At 43.1% G+C, this 20,631-nt stretch overlaps 1 protein-coding gene across 2 annotated transcripts in view; it reads right to left on the bottom strand.

Moving 5' to 3' along the window:
• Nucleotides 1-1,547: 1,547 nt before the first annotated feature.
• Nucleotides 1,548-20,631, bottom strand: part of OGFOD2 (2-oxoglutarate and iron dependent oxygenase domain containing 2) — a 37,407-nt gene continuing 18,323 nt past the window's right edge. For both annotated transcript variants that reach the window (XM_077461873.1, XM_077461874.1), the window contains 3 exons: nt 18,331-18,455; nt 11,593-11,850; nt 1,548-1,857 (listed from right to left, as the gene is read on the bottom strand). In XM_077461873.1, coding sequence (XP_077317999.1) covers nt 1,582-1,857; nt 11,593-11,850; nt 18,331-18,455 — 659 coding nt within the window. In that variant the 3' untranslated portion in view covers nt 1,548-1,581. The remainder of the gene's footprint in view (nt 1,858-11,592; nt 11,851-18,330; nt 18,456-20,631) is intronic.

Genomic DNA, 20,631 nt, shown 5'->3' with positions numbered 1-20,631 from the left:
GGATCGCATGCGATCTTCCTCCTTCTGAGGGACGGTCCTAAATGTCCACTCAAGAGGGAGAAGTGCCCACCCAGCCATATATTTGCAGTGGCTGGATGGGAAGTGGTTAAAAAAAAAAATCGCTGGCTATATAGCAATTAGCCATGCGACCTCCAGAAGCCATGATATACCAGGTAAGAAGCTCTCAGTATTCCTCCAAAGAGAAGCCAAAAGGAGCCGCAATAGTGTTATACCATAAAAGTTTTTTTTTAATTAAAAATGAGTACGAGTACCGATACTTTCAGTCAAGTAATGAATGTGCTCAAATTGTACTGCAAAGAATCCCATGTGATTTGAACAGGAATGTGGTGCAATTCCTGTCCAAAGCGCATGCGGTTTCCCACACTGCTCCTGTTTGAACCCAGGCTGAAGTCACTATGACAAGCCTGGGTTCACACAGGAGCAGTGCAGGAAACCGCATGCGATTTGGACAAGAATTGCACCACATTCCTGTTCAAATCACATGCAATTCTTTGCAGTGAGATTCAAGGCCATTCATTTTGTATGGGCTTAAATCGCACTGCAAATGTATCAGTTTTGGGTATCAGAGCATTTGCATGAATACATACAGTAGTATTTAACGCATTTGGAGTTCACCTGGGTTCACAGTATTGCGAACACAGACACTGCATGTGAGTCGCACCGCATTGCTGTGCAGATACCATGCGATGTCTGTCCAATGTTAATTCAGCCATACACTTGTATGGCTGAACTCGCATTGAATTCGCACGAAAAAGGTGCAGGAACCCCCCCCCCCCCCCCCCCACACACACACACACACACACACACAAATTGGATCATATGCGATCCGATTCCTGTCCGAATTTAAAGTTCGCACTGCAGTCTGCAAATCTATCCGGGGGTGTCATTAACTTTGTATTGACACCCACAGCGGTTCGCAGAGGGCAGTGTGAACTGCCTATGAGGGTGATGCGATGTGGGAACTGGCACTGGAATCGTGCTGGTTTCCGCATCGCAATAGTGTGAACCCAGGCTAAGAATTGTGTGCATCTGTCCTCTTTTCTAACTATACGTCTATATCTGCAATTTTTTGACATGGAAAGGTTTGCCCCTGAAAAGTTTCAGCATTGGAGCCATCATTGTTTTTTGAATATACAGTAGAGGAGGCAAAGCACACAAGGGTCCATTTATTTAGCAGCAGATCTCAAATGTGTGGGAAGGTGCCCACACACTGGGGGATTTGATTTAGGAAGTACTCTTCACCATGATGCTGCCTCTTGAGCTCAATGGAGATCTGAGTATGCATTCCTCTAAAGGGGAAGTGTGCAGTGCGAACGATACTCTGATCAAGCACGCATGCGACATGGTCCTCCATCACATCTGAACGCAGAACCACCAAGGCCAGTGTGAGTGAAGCTTCAGCTTTTCTTTTGAGGAAGGCAGCCCAACTTATGATCTTTAACACAGGCCTACTGCACTTTGAAAACACCTCTGTGCATTTATGTGTGTATGAACAGTTTAATAAACCATGATAAAAGCTTACAATGTTGAGATAAAAATATTTTATTCTGTACAATAATTTTACAATACAGCGCACACATCTACTGCGTCCACCTTGATTTTTTTTTCGGTCACTGTAAATCCATCTCCTTGTCCAACAGTCTCTATAAGCTTAGGCTCCTTGTCACACATGGGACAACGTTTGTTACGTACTGATGATGCTCTCATCCATAATATAAGATTCCACCGTTCTCCTGAAGTAATCGGGAGGGCTCCATGTATTTGCTGCCCCCTGTGCAAAATTCCCTGACCAATAAGATGCTCAACTTCTGTATATCTTCTTTCATTGACTGGAACCTGAATGGAAGACAAATGATTTTTTACTATAGTCAGTTTAGAGATTTATCATTCAGAATTGGTAACCTAATACTGAAAAGAAGAATTAAGAAATAACCTATATGAGCCCATCATCTTTTAGCAGTTTGATTCAATGAAAACTGATATCTGCCTCTAATTAGCAGTACAAAAAAAAAATGTCTTCATCCGTTTACCAGGGTCATTACAATGAAAACTGATATTTAATTACAAATAGCAAGCTATTATGTTCTTTTTTTCATTTGTGTTTCCACTGGGGAGATTCCCCTCCCATCTTCTCCTGGTCTGAAATTAGCAGCTGAAATCCAGTATAAGTGGCCACACATGTTACAACCTAATTAAACAATTTGGAAAGAATTCCAGCATAAATCTGGTGGAAGAATAGGTTTATGAGCCAACATAGGACCAAAGTAGTCCTCACATTTGGATGAGGGTTGTATGCAGCATTGGAAAAATGACAACATTTTTGTGTTAGACCTAAGCAGATTAAAAGATTGCCATACATTTTATACAATATTATTTATGTACACATTGACCTTTTCACTGCCAGAGCTGTTTTTTTGCATTTTTTGCACACATTTAAAAAATAATTTTAGGCCTGAAAATTACATAAAACCCCCAGACATGATATAATTTCAGAAAGCAGACAGAGAATAGAATATTGGTAGCTCCAAATTTTTATATCACATGATATTGCTGTAAAATATAAAAGACGAGTTTGTACCGAGTAAATAGATACTCAACATGCCAAGCCTTAAATTTGCGTGCGCCCGTCAAATGGCGACAGACTTCAGTACCCTATATTTTCTATAGGGGATGCTTCAAAAGTTCCCTATAGGCCATCAGTTAAGGTCCCTTTCACAATGGGGCGGTTCGGGCGTCGGCGGTAAAGCGCCGCTATTTTTAGCGGCGCTTTGCCGGCGGTATTGCCGCGCTGTCCCATTGATTTCAATGGGTAGGAGCGGTTTAGGAGCGGTGAATACACCGCTCCTTCACCGCTCCAAAAATGCGGCTAGCAGGACTTTTATTCACTGTCTTGCCAGCGCACCGCTCCAGTGTGAAAGCCCTCCGGCTTTCACACTGGAGTGAAAGGGGCCTGTTTTTTTCAGGCGCTACACAGGCGCTATTTTTAGCGCTGTAACGCCTGAATACCGCCCCAGTGTGAAAGCAGCCATAGTGTTTTGGAGGATGTCTTGTGCTAGCATTATTGCTCTCTCTCTGGCGTGTGCGGCAATATTTAACATGGGTATTGCAATCGACAATTTCATGTGTAGGTGCCCCCAACATGTGCATTTATGTTTGTACGTGCATATATGTGGGGTTGGCCCCAAAATGTTTTGGGGTGGGATTTTATGTGTTTTTGTTTTACAATTAAAACTTCCCTGTGTGATGATTTTTTTGGTGACAGGTTCTCTCTAATGAGACATGCAGGGTCTAAAAGAATGTACTAAAATGCAGATCGTATTGCAATACATTCCTTCCCAGCTATGCTAGCCGGGGAAAGGGACAGAATGACCCGGAAGTGATGTCATACACATCGCTTTCCAGGTCACCAACAAGAAGGGGAGGAGAGCGGACGCTCTCTTCCCTCTACTCGCTGGCACCTGCCATGTCATGGGCCCGCAGATGGGCAAGCGGAGTCTGGAATACATGGCAGAGGCACGCGCGTGGGGGCAGGGGCTCTGTTACAGGGGGATATGGAAGCAATCAGGTGGCAGCACAGCCACCCACATGCTTCCACTTGACAGGCAGTAGTCTGCTTTTCAGTTTTACACATGACCCCAGTGCTGCCATCAGATTGTATGTGAAACCCCCTACTGTCAGGTCTGTACAACGTACAGACCTGGCAGCGAAAGGGTTAAAGCCATGATTTTTTTTTATTGCATACTAACATTGGTCCAGCCTGGTATAATGCGAATTGCATATCTTCTGAGGAAAACAGGCTGCAAAAAAAGTCCATAGAGCGCTTAGGTCCTGATATAGCTAGCTGTATTACCTGTGTAACAAACTACTGAAGTACCAGTTTTGTAAACAAGAATTATAGTTTAAGGCCTGGTTCATGCCTATGCATTTTTAGTTTTGCAGAAACACACTACCGTCCATTTAACATGGTTTCCTATGGGTCACGTTCACATCTGTGCATTTTATGGAAAGGGCCAGGGACTTTTTTTCTGGTTTTTGGTTCCATAGACATCAATGAATCAGAAAATGTGTATTGAGAAGAACTGCAAAATGCACCTGGAATATGAAATCTGCAACCGGCATAGGTGTGAACCAGGCCTTATTGAGATAAAAAGTCATTGAAATAAAAAAAGCCATGCAAACACTGGTGTCAGATGATATAAACAACCTTCATGGCTAAACGGTGCTTACTTGTCCGCAGCTGGAGACGTCCAGGATGTGTCTCAATACTCGCAAGCTAGCGATGACGTCACTCGCTGCACCAGTGGATGGAAGCAGAAGCCAAGGAGGAGAGAACACTTGGAGAGCAAGCCGATAGTGCTGGTCCCGTCGCTATGACGACATGTTTCGGGCTCCTGTGCCTTGTCAAGTCATTAACTACAATTCTTGTTTTTCAAAACTGGTACTTTAATAGTTTATGCCAAAGTATTACACAGATAATACAGCTATACCTGGACCTAAGCGCTTTATGGACTTTTTTTGCAGCTTGTTTTTGCAGTTCTTTTCCCCAGGAGTATGTCTTAGCAGCTAAGGTCTGCTGGACTGTCATTCTTGTCGTTCTCTCTACAATTGTTGTCTCTTCCAAAAGGCACCTGATCATTTTTGTGGCTATATCTTCTGAGGAAGCTGAAAATCACTGTAGTAGTGGGCACTTCTACCAGATGGTATCAAAAAGTTTCAAGACTAGTTTCGTAACACGCCAACAGATGGCAGCACAAGGCTGCACCCACAGTCACAGGGAGCACCTTCATAAGTCAATGCCAAAAGACATAGTCCTGTGTACATTGGGAGCTGTGCAACTGGTGCTATTCTGACCATGTGCATTACCACGTCTGCTATTTTATCAACAACAGCAAGTTAGAACAAAGAGCAAATGTGAAACTGGGCAAATCTGACACAGAGACATGATGGCAATTTTATGGCAATGCTGCAATGAGTAGTTCGAGCTGTTTTGAGTGGCACATGTGCTTCAAGAGCAAAAGAACCTCACTGGAAGACGACGAGAGATCAGGAAGACCTTCAACAAGCTCAACCCCCGAAAATGTCGAAACCATTCAGCAACTTGTGCATGATGATCGTCGGAGAACAATTGCATGTGCCACTCAAAACACCTTGAACGCCATACTGCAGCATCTTTTTGTTCTAACTTGCTGTCGATAAGGAAATAGCAGGTGTGGTAACGCATGTGGTCAGAATAGCACCAGTTGCACAGCTCCCGATGTACACAGGACGATGTCTTTTGGCACACTGATGTATGAAGGTCGGTGCTCCCTGTGACTGCGTGCAGCATTGTGCTGCTATCTGTTGGCACAAAACTAGTCTCTAAACTTTTTGGCACCACCTTGTATAGTGATTGGACAAGGACAAGGTGGGGCGATCATGTTACAATCATCACCACATTTAATCAGAGAACGCTTTGTATTCTGTGAACGATGGCACTGCAGAGTGGGAAACCCTCTGTGATCAAGGTGCAGAGGGGAAGTCACGCAACACAGGACTCAACAAAAACGTTGCTATCGTATTCCCTCAGTTATTAGATATGTATACTTACATTGCTTCAAACTGAATATGTATGCAATAAATATCATACCTGGAGTACAGCTTTAACAACTATGTAGTGTAAGGCTATTATTATTATTGGGTCTATTTGTAAGAATTATTTAGGTAGACACTCATACTACATCTAAAGTAAACTGTACATTGTACAATCATATCACATTTATGTGGATCCTGTTTAAAACTCAATACACACATTACAATATCTTTTTTTCAACCAATATTCAAACATTATTAATACCTTTTTTCCTTTTATAAGTGATCACATTCCCTCTGCTCTCAGCTGCATAAGAGCTGAGGGGAGGAGAAGCAACAGCAGATTGAGAGTCCCAGTGAATGTCTGTGTAGCGGGGGCGTGTCAGGACAAGTCTGATCATAGGAGGAGAGCACACAGAGTTCCCAGCACAGCTAGAGAACTGACTATGTTGTGCTCTCCTGCTTCTTGTGGTCAGTTTTTAATGGGAAAGCAGAGAAACCAGGGATTTCACACAAAGGAAGCGATACAAAAGGGAACAGGGTACTTTCTCATACAAGTAGATGGTACAGCAGGCACATATCAGGAATATGAAGCGTTGAGGTAACAAATGGTTTAAGGTTCTTTACTGCTTTCCCTGCATTAAAGTATTTTTTTGTAATGAGGATACCCCAAGCCCCCCTTATGCTTACCTGAGCCCAATCTTGATCCAGTGTCGTGCGAGAGAGCAGCGTCTCTCTCCGCTGTCTCCCTCCCCACAGGGCAGATTGTTAACAGCGGGAGCCATTGGCTCCTGCTGCTGTCAAACAAATCCTATGGCAAGGAAGTGGGAGGCAGGGCTCAGGAGTAAGCAGCAGGGGGGAGGAGCCAGAAGAGGTAAGTACAGTTGTGTGCATAAGTTTACATACTGCCAGAATTTATGATTTCTTGGTCATTTTTCAGAGAATATGAATGATAACACAAAAACGTTTCTTGGTTTTAACAGAACCCCTCATTTGCAATTTTCAATTTAAGCACTGCTGATTGGCATTCTCAATTCATTTGATATCTTTTTATATCCCTTTCCTGTTTTATACAGTTCAACTACCTTTTTCTGCAGATCCTTTGACAATTCTTTTGCTTTCCCTATGACTCTGAATCCAAAAATGTCAGTGCAGCACTGGATGAAAGATGCAAGGGTCTGTCAGGAGTCCATAAACTCATTGACCTTGTATACACACACTATTTACAAGCAAACAGATCACAGGTGAGGATGGTTACCTTTAATAGCCATTCAAACCCCTTTGTGTCAACTTGTGTGCATGTTATCAGGCCAAAATCACCAGGGTATGTAAACTTTTGATCGGGGTCATTTGGATAGTTTCTGTTCTCATTATGATTTAAAAAGAGTAAACACAGTTGATTGATAATAAATGGCTTCAGCCAAACACTAACCACGAGTGAAAGAAAAGTTTTTGTGTTACCATTCATATTCTCTGAAAAAATGGCCAAGAAATCATAAATTCTGCCAGGGTGTGTAAACTTATGAGCACAACTGTATAACATGTTTGTTATTTTTATTTTTTTGTAATGTGAAGGTTTAAAAGCGACATAAAAGCTTCATTGTTTTTAAATTAAAAAAACATGGTATGTTTACCTCCTCTGTGCAATGGTTTTGCACAGAGCAGCCACAATCCTTCTCTTCTGGGATCCCCCGCTGGCACTCCAGGCTCTTCCTCTTTGGCAAGTGCCCCCATGGAAAACCACTTTCCATGGAGGCACCAATGTGTACTCGCTTACAAGCAGCACTGTCTACGTCTATTTACACAGAGCAGGCGGCTCTGCCTCTATACTAAATATATCACTCAGCATACAAGATGATTATAGCCAGGGGTCAAGTCCTGGGAAAAAAAGTGTGGGAACTCCCACCCAAGATCCATTCCCCCACCAAAAAAAAAAAAAAAAAAAAGGTACGCTCATATGCATATATACTTCACAGAAAATACAGTACAACATTTATTGTAAAGTGCCAGTTTACAAAAACAAAATAACGTGTCAAACAAAACAATCAACACAATGGGTGATGATCTTTCCCTCGCAGGGAATTTCTACCACAAATACACCCTGTTCCAAATTCTGTTACACAGCCCATTAGAAAATATCCCACAAACAGGAATAAGTATTGGCAGAGTATTGCAGAGTATTGGCAGGGTATTGCAGAGTATTGGCAGGGTATGTATTGAAGAGTATTGGCAGGGTATTGCAGAGTATTGGCAGGGTATGTATTGAAGAGTATTGGCAGAGTATTGCAGAGTATTGGCAGGGTATGTATTGAAGAGTATTGGCAGAGTATTGCAGAGCATCGGCAGGGTATGTATTGGCAAGGTATTGCAGAGTATTGATAGGGTATTGCAGAGTATTGGCAGGGTATGTATTGCAGAGTATTGGCAGGGTATTGCAGAGTATTGATAGGGTATGTATTGTAGAGTATTGATAGGGTATTGCAGAGTATTGGCAGGGTATTGCAGACTATTGGCAGGGTATTGCAGAGTATTGGCAGGGTATTGCAGAGTATTGGCAGGGTATGTATTGGCAGGGTATTGCAGAGTATTGATAGGGTATTGCAGAGTATTGGCAGGGTATTGCAGAGTATTGGCACAGTATTTCAGAGTATTGATAGGTTATTGCAGAGTATTGGCAGGTTATTGCAAGTATTGGCAGGGTATGTATTGTAGAGTATTGGCAGAGTATTGCAGAGTATTGGCAGGGTATTGCAGAGTATTGGCAGGGTATGTATTGAAGAGTATTGGCAGAGTATTGCAGAGCATCGGCAGGGTATGTATTGGCAAGGTATTGCAGAGTATTGATAGGGTATTGCAGAGTATTGGCAGGGTATGTATTGCAGAGTATTGGCAGGGTATTGCAGAGTATTGATAGGGTATGTATTGCAGAGTATTGGCAGGGTATTGCAGAGTATTGGCAGGGTATTGCAGAGTATTGGCAGGGTATGTATTGGCAGGGTATTGCAGAGTATTGATAGGGTATTGCAGAGTATTGGCAGGGTATTGCAGAGTATTGGCACAGTATTTCAGAGTATTGATAGGTTATTGCAGAGTATTGGCAGGTTATTGCAAGTATTGGCAGGGTATGTATTGTAGAGTATTGGCAAGGTATTGCAGAGTATTGATAGGGTATTGCAGAGTATTGATAGGGTATTGCAGAGTATTGAAAGGGTATTGCAGAGTATTGATAGGGTATTGCAGAGTATTGATAGGGTATTGCAGAGTATTGATAGGGTATTGCAGAGTATTGGCAGGGTATTGCAGAGTATTGATACTGATAGGGTATTGCAGAGTATTGGCAGGGTATCGCAGAGTATTGGCAGGGTATCGCAGAGTATTGATAGGGTATCACAGAGTATTGATAGGGTATTGCAGAGTATTGGCAGGGTATTGCAGAGTATTGATACTGATAGGGTATTACAGAGTATTGGCAGGGTATCGCAGAGTATTGATAGGGTATCGCAGAGTATTGGCAGGGTATTGCAGAGTATTGATAGGGTATTGATAGGGTATTGCAGAGTATTCGCAGAGTATTGATACTGATAGGGTATTGCAGAGTATTGATGAGTATTGGCAGGGTATTGCAGAGTATTGATAGGGTATTGCAGAGTATTGGCAGGGTATTGCAGAGTATTGATAGGGTATTGCAGAGTATTCGCAGAGTATTGCAGAGTATTGATACTGATAGGGTATTGCAGAGTATTGATGAGTATTGGCAGGGTATTGCAGAGTATTGATAGGGTATTGCAGAGTATTGGCAGGGTATTGCAGAGTATTGATAGGGTATTGCAGAGTATTGATAGGGTATTGCAGAGTATTGATAGGGTATCGCAGAGTATTGATAGGGTATTGCAGAGTATTGGCAGGGTATTGCAGAGTATTGGCAGGGTATTGCAGAGTATTGGCAAGGCATTGCAGAGTATTGATACTGATAGGGTATTGCAGAGTATTCGCAGAGTATTGCAGAGTATTGATACTGATAGGGTATTGCAGGGTATTGCAGAGTATTGGCAGGGTATTGCAGAGTATTCGCAGAGTATTGCAGAGTATTGATACTGATAGGGTATTGCAGGGTATTGCAGAGTATTGATAGGGTATTGCAGAGTATTCGCAGAGTATTGCAGAGTATTGATACTGATAGGGTATTGCAGAGTATTGATGATTATTGGCAGGGTATTGCAGAGTATTGATGGGGTATTGCAGAGTATTGGCAGGGTATTGCAGAGTATTGATAGGGTATTGCAGAGTATTGATAGGGTATTGCAGAGTATTGATAGGGTATCGCAGAGTATTGATAGGGTATTGCAGAGTATTGGCAGGGTATTGCAGAGTATTGGCAGGGTATTGCAGAGTATTGGCAAGGCATTGCAGAGTATTGATACTGATAGGGTATTGCAGAGTATTCGCAGAGTATTGCAGAGTATTGATACTGATAGGGTATTGCAGGGTATTGCAGAGTATTGGCAGGGTATTGCAGAGTATTCGCAGAGTATTGCAGAGTATTGATACTGATAGGGTATTGCAGGGTATTGCAGAGTATTGATAGGGTATTGCAGAGTATTCGCAGAGTATTGCAGAGTATTGATACTGATAGGGTATTGCAGAGTATTGATGATTATTGGCAGGGTATTGCAGAGTATTGATGAGTATTGGCAGGGTATTGCAGAGTATTGATGAGTATTGGCAGGGTATTGCAGAGTATTGATAGGGTATTGCAGAGTATTGGCAGGGTATTGCAGAGTATTGATAGGGTATTGCAGAGTATTGATAGGGTATTGCAGAGTATTGATAGGGTATCGCAGAGTATTGATAGGGTATTGCAGAGTATTGGCAGGGTATTGCAGAGTATTGGCAGGGTATTGCAGAGTATTGGCAAGGTATTGCAGAGTATTGATACTGATAGGGTATTGCAGAGTATTCGCAGAGTATTGCAGAGTATTGATACTGATAGGGTATTGCAGGGTATTGCAGAGTATTGGCAGGGTATTGCAGAGTATTCGCAGAGTATTGCAGAGTATTGATACTGATAGGGTATTGCAGGGTATTGCAGAGTATTGATAGGGTATTGCAGAGTATTCGCAGAGTATTGCAGAGTATTGATACTGATAGGGTATTGCAGAGTATTGATGATTATTGGCAGGGTATTGCAGAGTATTGATGAGTATTGGCAGGGTATTGCAGAGTATTGATGAGTATTGGCAGGGTATTGCAGAGTGCAACTTACACACTAGTGACTAACCTGGTAGAGAAGGAGAAGTAAACTGGAAAAGTGCAGCGTGTGGCCCCAGGAGGCCAGGACTGACTGGCACTGGGTAGAGGGGAGGAGGGGGGGGGACAGTCCGGAACTCCGGATCCAAGCAGGCGCGCAGCGTGTGTCAGCCTGCCCACTGACTCGCGCCAGTGCGTGCCCACGTGCACGGCCGAAGTCATGTGACCGGTTGCTAGATGCGGAGCGGCCCCTGCCTAGCAACCAGTCACTCGGCGGCTGAGGAGCGGCGGCGAACTACGCGCAGCCCCTCAGCCCTCAGGCAGCTAATGGGAACGGCGTTCCCGCTGTGGGAATAGTACGGGAACGCCGTTCCCATGCGTTCCCGCAGGACTCGAGCCCTGATTATAGCTGGTATTACAGCAGGCTGCAGGCATCTACAATTGGGTGGCAGTAGTAGTACTGCAAAGATGTGACATAACCTACAAGTACAATCCTAATAGAGAACACAGTGCACAAAGCACCACACACAGTGTAACACAACACAGCCCTGAGAGAAGGAAAGTTACAACGACCAAGGAAAAAAAAAGTAAATCACACACCGAAAAGTAAAGTCTGTCTCTGCAACCACAACGGAGCACAGGCAGAGTCAGCGCTACCATATCTAAAGGATTAAGGATACAAACACACTTTCTGAACTGTTCTGTATAAAAAAAAAAAAAACATGAACTGCAAAGATAGTTTAGCAGGAGTTTTACCTCTCTCATTTCTGAAAAATAAAGGTTTCCATCAGTGAACTCTTTCCCCAGAGAAACATTCAGAGTAACCTCAGAGTTATCGTAATGACAGCTGAGATCTAAGTCTTTATCCAAGGAGTACTGTACTACAAAGGCTTTGTGGCTGTCCAGGCAGCTGCCTCCCCAGTCTGGATATAAGACAGAAACCAAAGGCCGGAGGTACTTCTCACGCAAGGGAGTAATAAGCAAATCATCTAAGCCAAGTTCATTCAAAAGGACCTATGGGCAGAGAAAACAAGTAAATCCACTGTACAAATTAATTTTGGCCTCATAAACACAGATGTATGAAAAAACGCTCCAAATATGCTGCCAGAAAAAAATGCCTCTAAAGGCCCATACACACGATCAGACTTTTTGACAACAAACATGCAAATTAGCTGTTTTGGAGCAACATCCAACCGTGTGTACGCTCCATCGGACAAACTTTTTTGGTTTTCATCGGACTTTTGTTGGCTGTGCGAACGGACAAACTTTCTGGCAACAAAAGTCCGATGGAGCAAAGTCTGATCGTGTGTACAGAAAACCATAGGACTTTTGTACAAAGTACAAACAGGCATGCTCAGAACCAATGCAAAAGATCAGACAACAATACAGAAGTTGACCAAAGGTGGCGGTAAAGAGCAGAAAAACCAGTTGGCTGAAAAAGTCCTGCTGTGTGTATGCAATACAAGTTCAGGGCCGACGCCCTTTGTACAAAAATCCAAGGGAAAGTTTGTACAAAGTCCTATCGTGTGTATGAGGCTTTAAGCTGGCTTTTTTTTTTTGTGTGGGTATATACATGCATATTGCGTTAAGATTGGTATGAGTGCAAACTGATTCTATTGGCTAGGACAGTCATTTTTTGTGAATTTTTGGAGCGGCAGCAATTATTTAAATGGGCCTCCTTCTGCTCCCAAACTGCTCAAACTTTACATGAGCCGAGTGTGTTTTGCTTTGCATGTTTTTGTACAATCACGTGGCAAAAAGCGCAACTGCTACCCACATTTGGAGTGCCATTAAGAAATAATGGCACTGCAAGTAAGTTACAGCACTTTTTTCCACTTTTCTTTTTACATTTCTGCTTGTGTTTCCACTATGCCAACCTACGCCTTAAAGGACAAATATCACTTTATAAGTTGTTACAGTATTAAATTCCCGATGAGATAAAGTAATTGTAGTTCTTACTAGCGCTTACTTCTTGTTCTAGGCAACTCAAAGTTTTTAGATTTCCCCTCACTTTATTTCTGGGAAAATTGTCACCAAGACAAATAAAGCAGTAACAAAGTCTAAACCTTCCCAACTCCGTCCAAAGCTAAAAAAAAAAAGTTTTGCCTAGAGATACAGTTTAATGTTTCTGTTGCACCAAACCTACATTTCGCGTTCCTGGCCTTGCTGCTAAGTTCTAAAAAAATCCTTCTGTCTATGGCGTGTCAGGGAAAACTAATGCAACAAGAAAAGTAGCTTGGAAATTATAACCAATGTTTATAGACTGAATGCATAAAAATTCTGCAACTAGCGTACATGACTACAGTAAATGCCACTAACTTTAGCACTTAGTCATCACCATATGTATATTAATTATTGGTACCTGCCAGTTTCTGTAACTAAAGTTCTTTTATTTTTTCCTTTTTTTTTCTGGAACATAAGTATATTTATTATAAAGACGTATAAAAGTACATTTATATTCACAAGTACAAATATGTTTCATTAAATAGGTTGTTAACCCATAGAAAAAAACTGTGACACAAAAGCATAATGAGCTTTTATGCAACGCATACTAGCTCTTTATTAAATACTTACCTTAGAACGAAGCCCTACAGCGGTACCCGCACACCACTAAAACAGCGGACATCTTTCCCGGAGTTTCTTCCGGGTTCGTGGGCTCCGGCTCTGAGTGGCCTGAGCTGGTATGATGTCACTCCTTTGCATGTGGGCAGGGGCTGCCATTCACAGCATAGGCTCTGAAGGTCCAGCAAGGTAAGCTGAACCTTCAGACCGCATTTGTGCCGATGATGTCATCGGCTGCAAGTTTTGGAGATATTCACAGTACCTACAAGTAAGCCTTATTATAGGCTTACCCAGGGGTCGGCAACCCACCACCACTAGAGGACACTACGGGGGCAGAGGACAGAGGACACTATGTGGGCAGAAGACAGAGGACATTACAGGGGCAGAGGACAGAAGACACTATGGGGGCAGAGGACACTATGGGGGCAGAGGGCAGAAGACACTATGGGGGCAGAGGATACTATGGGGACAGAGGGCACTATGGGGACAGAGGGCACTATGAGGCAGAGGACACTACAGTGGGGAGTGGGGGTGCAGGGACAGAAGACACTGCTTTGGGAGGCACAGGAAACTTGCTTTGGGGGGAGGGGGCAGAGGACACTATGGGAATGATATGATGGGGGACAGAGGACATTGTAGTAGGAGGGACCCTATTAGGGACCCCATTAATCCTAAGGACAGGGACCCCATCATCCCTGGGGATGAGGCCCCCCATCTCCCCTAGGGACAGGAACCCCATCTCTAGACCATGCTGGCTGGCAGGGCTGGCGTCAGCCACCCTTGGGTGCCAGGATGGGGGAGAGGGCAGTAAAATCTGAATCCCCAGCCACATGCTCCCCTCAGGGTGAACTGGCTTTGTATTAGTGAAGCACCTTAAAGTGAGGTAAACCTGTACCGTTATTATAACTACTTTGGGATTATTATTATCTTCATTTATTAGTAGGTGAATGCGGTCCTCCATGTATTCACATACACTGAATCTAGCCCTTAAGTGGAAAAATGTTGGTGACCCCTGGGCTTACCTTTATGTTCAATTAAAAATTAAGACTTTAATTCCTCTTTTAATAAAGAACTGGAACAGTGATTGTTTCTTGTGTGCTTTTTCTATATACAGTGCCTTGAAAAAGTATTCATACCCCTTGACATTTTTTTCATGTTACAACCAAAAATGTATCCTTTTGGGATTTTATGCGATAGCCTAACACAAAAAGGCACATAATTGTGAAGTGGAAGGAAAATAATAAACGGTTTAAATTTTTTTTTACAAATAAATACCGTATATACTCGAGTATAGGCCGACCCGAATATAAGCCGAGGCCCCCAATTTACCCCCAAAAAAACTGGCAAACTTATTGACTCGTGTATAAGCCGAGGGTGAGACATGCCTGTCCATCCCTGTGTGTGTGTCCGTCCATCCCTGTGTGTCCGTCCATCCCTGTGTGTCCGTCCATCCATCCCTGTGTGTGTGTGTGTCCATCCATCCATCCATCCCTGTGTGTGTGTGTCTCCATCCATCCATCCATCCATCCCTGTGTGTGTGTGTCTCCATCCATCCATCCATCCCTGTGTGTGTGTGTCTCCATCCATCCATCCATCCATCCCTGTGTGTGTCTCCATCCATGTGTGTGTGTGTGTGTGTGTGTGTGTGTGTGTGTGTGTGTGTGTGTGTGTGTCCAGCCTACCTTTGTCCCGAGCCTCCGTCCCGTGCCTTGCCTCCTTGCCTCCGTCCCGTGCCTTGCCTCCTTGCATCCGTCCCGTGTCGTGCCTTGCCTTGCCCCCGTCCCGTCCCGTGCCGTGCCGTCCCGTGCCCTCTTCGTCGGCGGCCATTGTAAAGTTCAAAAGCTGCGCCGCCGCCTTCGCCTGTGATAGGCGGAACACTGAATTTCCCAGCAGCCTGTGTTCCGCCTATCACAGACGTCGTATCATCCTCGTCCGTAGTACGAGGATGATACGACGTCCGTGATAGGCGGAACACAGGCTGCTGGGAAATTCAGTGTTCCGCCTATCACAGGCGAAGGCGGAGCCGGAGGCGCGGCTTTTGAATAGAATGGCCGCTGTCTGTCTGCTCGACACGCTGATCGAGCGGGCAGACAGCGATGACTTGAGTATAAGCCGAGGGGGGCACTTTCAGCCTCAAAAAAGAGGCTGAAAATCTCGGCTTATACTCGAGTATATACGGTATTTGAAAAGTGTGGTGCGCATTTGTATTCAGCCCCCCTGAGTCAATACTTTGTAGAACCACCTTTCGCTGCAAGGACCAGCTTTGCACAAATAGAGAGTGAAAATTTTGCCCATTCTTCTTTGCAAAATAGCTCAAGCTCTGGACTTTGACTGGGTCATTCTAACACATAAATATGCTTTGAGATAAACCATTGCATTGTAGCTCTGGCTGTTTAGGGTCGTTGTCCTGCTGGAAGGTGAACCTCCGCCCCAGTCTAAAGTTTTTGCAGACTCTAACAGGTTTTCTTTTAAGATTGCCCTGTATTAAGGATGAGCTCAGGCGTGTTCGCAAACAGCAGGGGCAGAGCCCGCCAGGAAGTCGGCACTGGGAAGCGCTAATCACAAGCTGTGAGACATTTCCCAATCTCTGCAGCCGTGCATCGGGACAATGTCTCACTGCTTATGATTTGTACTCCGCAGTGCCAACTTCCTGGTGGGCTCTGCACGTGCTGTTTGCAAACACGCCTGAGCTCATCCTTACCCTGTATTTGGATCCATCCATCTTCTCATCAACTCTGACCAACTTCCCTGTCCCTGCTGAAGAAAGGCATCCTCACAAAATGATGCTGCCACTGCTATGTTTCACGGTGGGGATGGTGTATTCAGAGTGATGTACAGTGTTAGTATTCTGCCACACATAGCGTTTTTCTTTTAGCCCAAAAAGTTCAATTTTGGTCTCATCTAACCAGAGCACCTTCTTCCACATGTTTGCTGTGTCCCCCATATGGCTCCTGGCAAACTGCAAATGGGACTTCTTCTGGCTTTCTTTCAACAACAGCTTTCTTCTTGTCACTCTTCCACAAAGGCCAGATTTGTGGCGTGCACGACTAATAGTTCTACTGACAGATTCTCCCACCGGGCTGTGGATCTGCAGCTCCTCCAGTTATCATGGGCCTTTTGGCTGCTTCTCTGATTAATGCTCTCCTTCCCGGCCTGTCAGTTTAGGGGGACGGCCATGTCTTGGTAGGTTTGCAGTTGTGCCATACTCTTTCCATTTTCAGATGATAGATTGAACAGTGCTCTGTGAGATGTTCAAAGCTTGGGATATTTTTTTATAACCTAACCCTGCTTTAAACTTCTCCACAACTTTATCCCTGACCTGTCTGGTGTGTTCCTTGACCTTCGTGCAGCTGTTTGTTCACAAAGGTTTTCTAACAAACCTCTGAGGGCTTCACAGAACAGCTGTAGTTATACGGAGATTAAATTACACACAGGTGGACTCTATTTACTAATTAGGTGACTTCGGAAGGCAATTGATTCCACTAGATTTTAGTTAGGGGTTTAGTCAGAATAAAGGGGGCTGAATACAAATGCACGCAACACTTTTCAGATATTTATGTGTAAAAAAAATGGATAAATATTTATCATTTTCTTTCCACTTCACAATTATGTGCCACTTTGTGTTGGTCTATCAAAAAAAAAAAAACAATAAAATACATTTACATTTTTGGTTGTAACATGACAAAATGTGGAAAATTTCAACGGTATGAAAACTTTTTCAAGGCACTGTACACAAATTCTAAAATAAGTTGCCAAGATATGTTATGACCATAAGGCTCACCCCAAACTTAAGGTGAAAGTAGAGTTACACCATGGGCCCCAAATTTTATGGAATTTTAGGGGACAATTCCTATTCACATATATAGCTTTATCATAAGGTTATCTCTAATCTGAATAACCAATGAGTTCCACTGAGCTACAGTATTAAAAGATGGACATGTAATAGCTATGACTTTGTGAGCCATAAACAGATTTTCTTGCAAGAATATTCTAGTATATTGCGGTGAATATTCTTCATCTTGTATACCAAAAAAACAAATGTCAGGTACACAGGGAGGAGGGAGTTGCAGTAAGGTAGTAAGCAAAGTGTCACTTTCTGCCAAAAGTAATCTGATAATCCCAAATGAGGAACATGAAATCTGCCTGAGGTGCATTATATCGTATACAGTTTGGGGGAGGCCATACATTCCATAAGTGTAGTCAAACAGGAGATAGGTACGGTATGTTTGGTGTATAATATACAATTAAATACATTTCTTACTAACCATTGGTGAAATCCTATGTGAGGAGCATATATCCTCCCATTCCTCTATAGACATATTCGGTAGTAGCGTGCCATTTAGGGTACATTCACACCACCTCTGATGGAACTTTGTTGGGCAGATATTCCAGCGCACTCCCACCACGTGACAAAGCAAAATTCCTTGTCTCCATATCTGCCCAGTTCACATCACTGTGCTGCAGTGGTGCGCAGGGGGTGTGCGGTAAAAAAAAGAGTACTGCAGTGCAAGGCAATTCACTACTTCGCATTGTGTCTGGAAATTGAACTTCATGAGCTGTTTGTGTGACATTGCAATAAAGTTTGTTTTATAAAAAAAAGGGAACAGTGTAACGCACCTAGACTGGCGCATCAGCACTGCATGGATCTGTCCGGGTCACACCAGACACAGCATTGAACATTCCCCCTAGTAGATATTAACCCCCTGGGGCCCTTGCAACTTGTAATATTTCTAAGTGTTACTTGTGCAGCACATGTAGTATTTTTGAGGGACACTACTACTCTTTCAAAAGAGGTCATTCGATTTCTGACCCCTGTATCAAAGGCAAGGACCGGCTCAATGATAAGAGGTGGCAGGTGCTTGACAAGGCAGCACTCATTCAATAGACTCTACAATCCATAAGATTGATCATGAAATATAAAACTGGAAGTACCCCATAATTATTCATAGTGTTTGGGCGTCCTTTCGCCAATGATGATCTTTCAAAATGTTCAAGCTCTTCCACAAAGTCTTTACAAAACTGAGGAACAAATACAGGAAGTCGATATATCCTTTTATCTATGAAAAAATACAACAGTTTAATGTATAGAGGCATATTTTAATTTCGGAAACACTGCAAGGATTTTTACAAAACCCAAAACTATAAATGTAAAATATTGCAGTTTATCAATCATTAGATGTTGAAGCTGAATTTGTTTTCTTTTTTTAGGCTTTTCCCCCTTCAGTTTTCACCTGGTGATCTGGCCAGTAACACACCTACCTCCACTCTGGATGAAGGAACAGAGACATATTGGAACAGAAGCATTGTCAGTCTTGGGGGAGGGCAATGTTAGATGCACTAACAGATTTAGATACACTCAAGTCAACTTCAGCGAACACTTTTTAGCCTCTATTCACACCGGTGCGCTTTTGCCACACTAAAAAGCAGCTTTACAGTGCGACAAAAGCCCATGAAAAAGAGTCCCTTTTAAAGAGGAAGTAAACTCTCCCACTCTGATGCTTCTTTTCATTTAGTCCATTCTAATAAGTAAATATCAAACTATAGCCACTGTAATCCAGCCCAAATCGCATATTACTTACTGTTTAAAGAAACTTTAAAAAACTTGTTTCCAGGGGTTAGGCAGCACCATCTTAAGTATTGTTTTGAGTCCACAGTGGAGTGTAGTGTATTTCCGCCCTTACATGGAGCACCTCCTGTACTGTTAACCATGCCTCCTTCTCAATCCAACGTTTCTATGGCAACCCTGCTTCCCTGTTCATAGCTTACTTGTTTTATTTCATAGTATTTACTTGTGCCGATTGTCTAATGTTTGCCTTTGTCAGTCTTATCAGCTTCAACTGATAAGACTGCAGTGATGGCCAGGTTTACACTGCATGTGATGTCACATGGTCACATGGTGTGTAGGAGGAAGCTCTGAATGATTCTGCAGCCTCCTGGGATATCAGTGGTGTGCTGTAGGAAGTCCTGATAACAGATAGACAAGCACATAGAGAATGCGCCATAAATCAGGGGAGATGTGGGCATGCTCAGTGGCATCATTCTAAAAAAGAACAAAAAGGATTACAACAATACTAAGGAGATATCTACAAGCAGTGTTCATTAGGATTTGTTTATGCTGATTTACATGGGACAAAGTTGTGGGGGAGAGTTTACAACCACTTTAAATCCTATGTAACTGTTCACATCACTGCGCTTCAGGTGCACTGCATTTTAAAAAGTCCTCCATGTTGCATCTTTAGTGCCCTGTTATAAAAGTACACCTTCTATTTTAAGTCAATAGGAACGCATCAAAAACGCACCATAGGGTGCTTTTGCTGTGTTTTTTGAATTACATGTCAAAGTTTCATAGATGCAGTCTGGGAGTAGGGAAACCTGAAAACACACCAAAAACATATTAAAAATGCATACGGTCTTTATAAGCACACAGTAACAGTTTTATTCCTTTTGGGATAAAGGTTTTACATAAACAAATAAAAGCTGATCGTCATAAGCACCATTGTTTTGTCATTGTTAACCACTTCAATACCTTTGTTCCTTCCCGCCCAAGCCAATTTTTAGCTTTCAGCGCTGTCCCACTTTGAATGACAATTGCGTGGTCATGCAACACTGCACCCAAACACATTTTTTATGATTTTGTTCCCACAAATAGAGCTTTCTTTTGGTGGTATTTGATCACTGCTTGCATTTTTTTTTTTTGTGCAACACATAAAAAAAAAACTGAAAATTTTGAAAAAAAGTTTCTATGTTTCTGTTATAAAATTTTGTAAATAAATACGTTTTCTTCTTCACTGACGGGCACCGATGAAGCTGCACTAATGGGCACTGATAAGGTGGTACCAATGAGTTGGCACTGATGAGGCGACACTAATGATGGGCACTGATAGGTGGCACTGGTATGCAGCACTGATGGGCAGCACTGTTGGGTACTTATGGGTAGCATTGATAGGTGGCACGGGTGGGCACTGATAGGTGGCACTAATGGACACCGATAGGTGGCACTGCTGGCCATCACTGATGAGGAAACATCAGGCAGGCACTGGCGGATTGGCACTGACTGGCAAGATGTGTGGGTAATTAGCGGACCTCCAGCTGTTGCAGAACTAAAAGTCCCATGAAGCATAGCAAGACTCTGACAGCCCCAAGCATGACACCCAGAGGCAGAGGCATGATGGGCATGATGGGACTAGAATGGCTGGAGGTCTGCAAATTGCATATCCCTGCTTTAAAGTATAA

Source organism: Lithobates pipiens, unplaced genomic scaffold, assembly GCF_037356315.1.
Source record: "Lithobates pipiens isolate NorthernLeopardFrog02 unplaced genomic scaffold, aLitPip1_a1.2 Scaffold_3, whole genome shotgun sequence".
Classification (NCBI taxonomy): Eukaryota; Metazoa; Chordata; class Amphibia; order Anura; family Ranidae; genus Lithobates; species Lithobates pipiens.
This window is presented reverse-complemented; position numbering and strand designations above follow the sequence as displayed.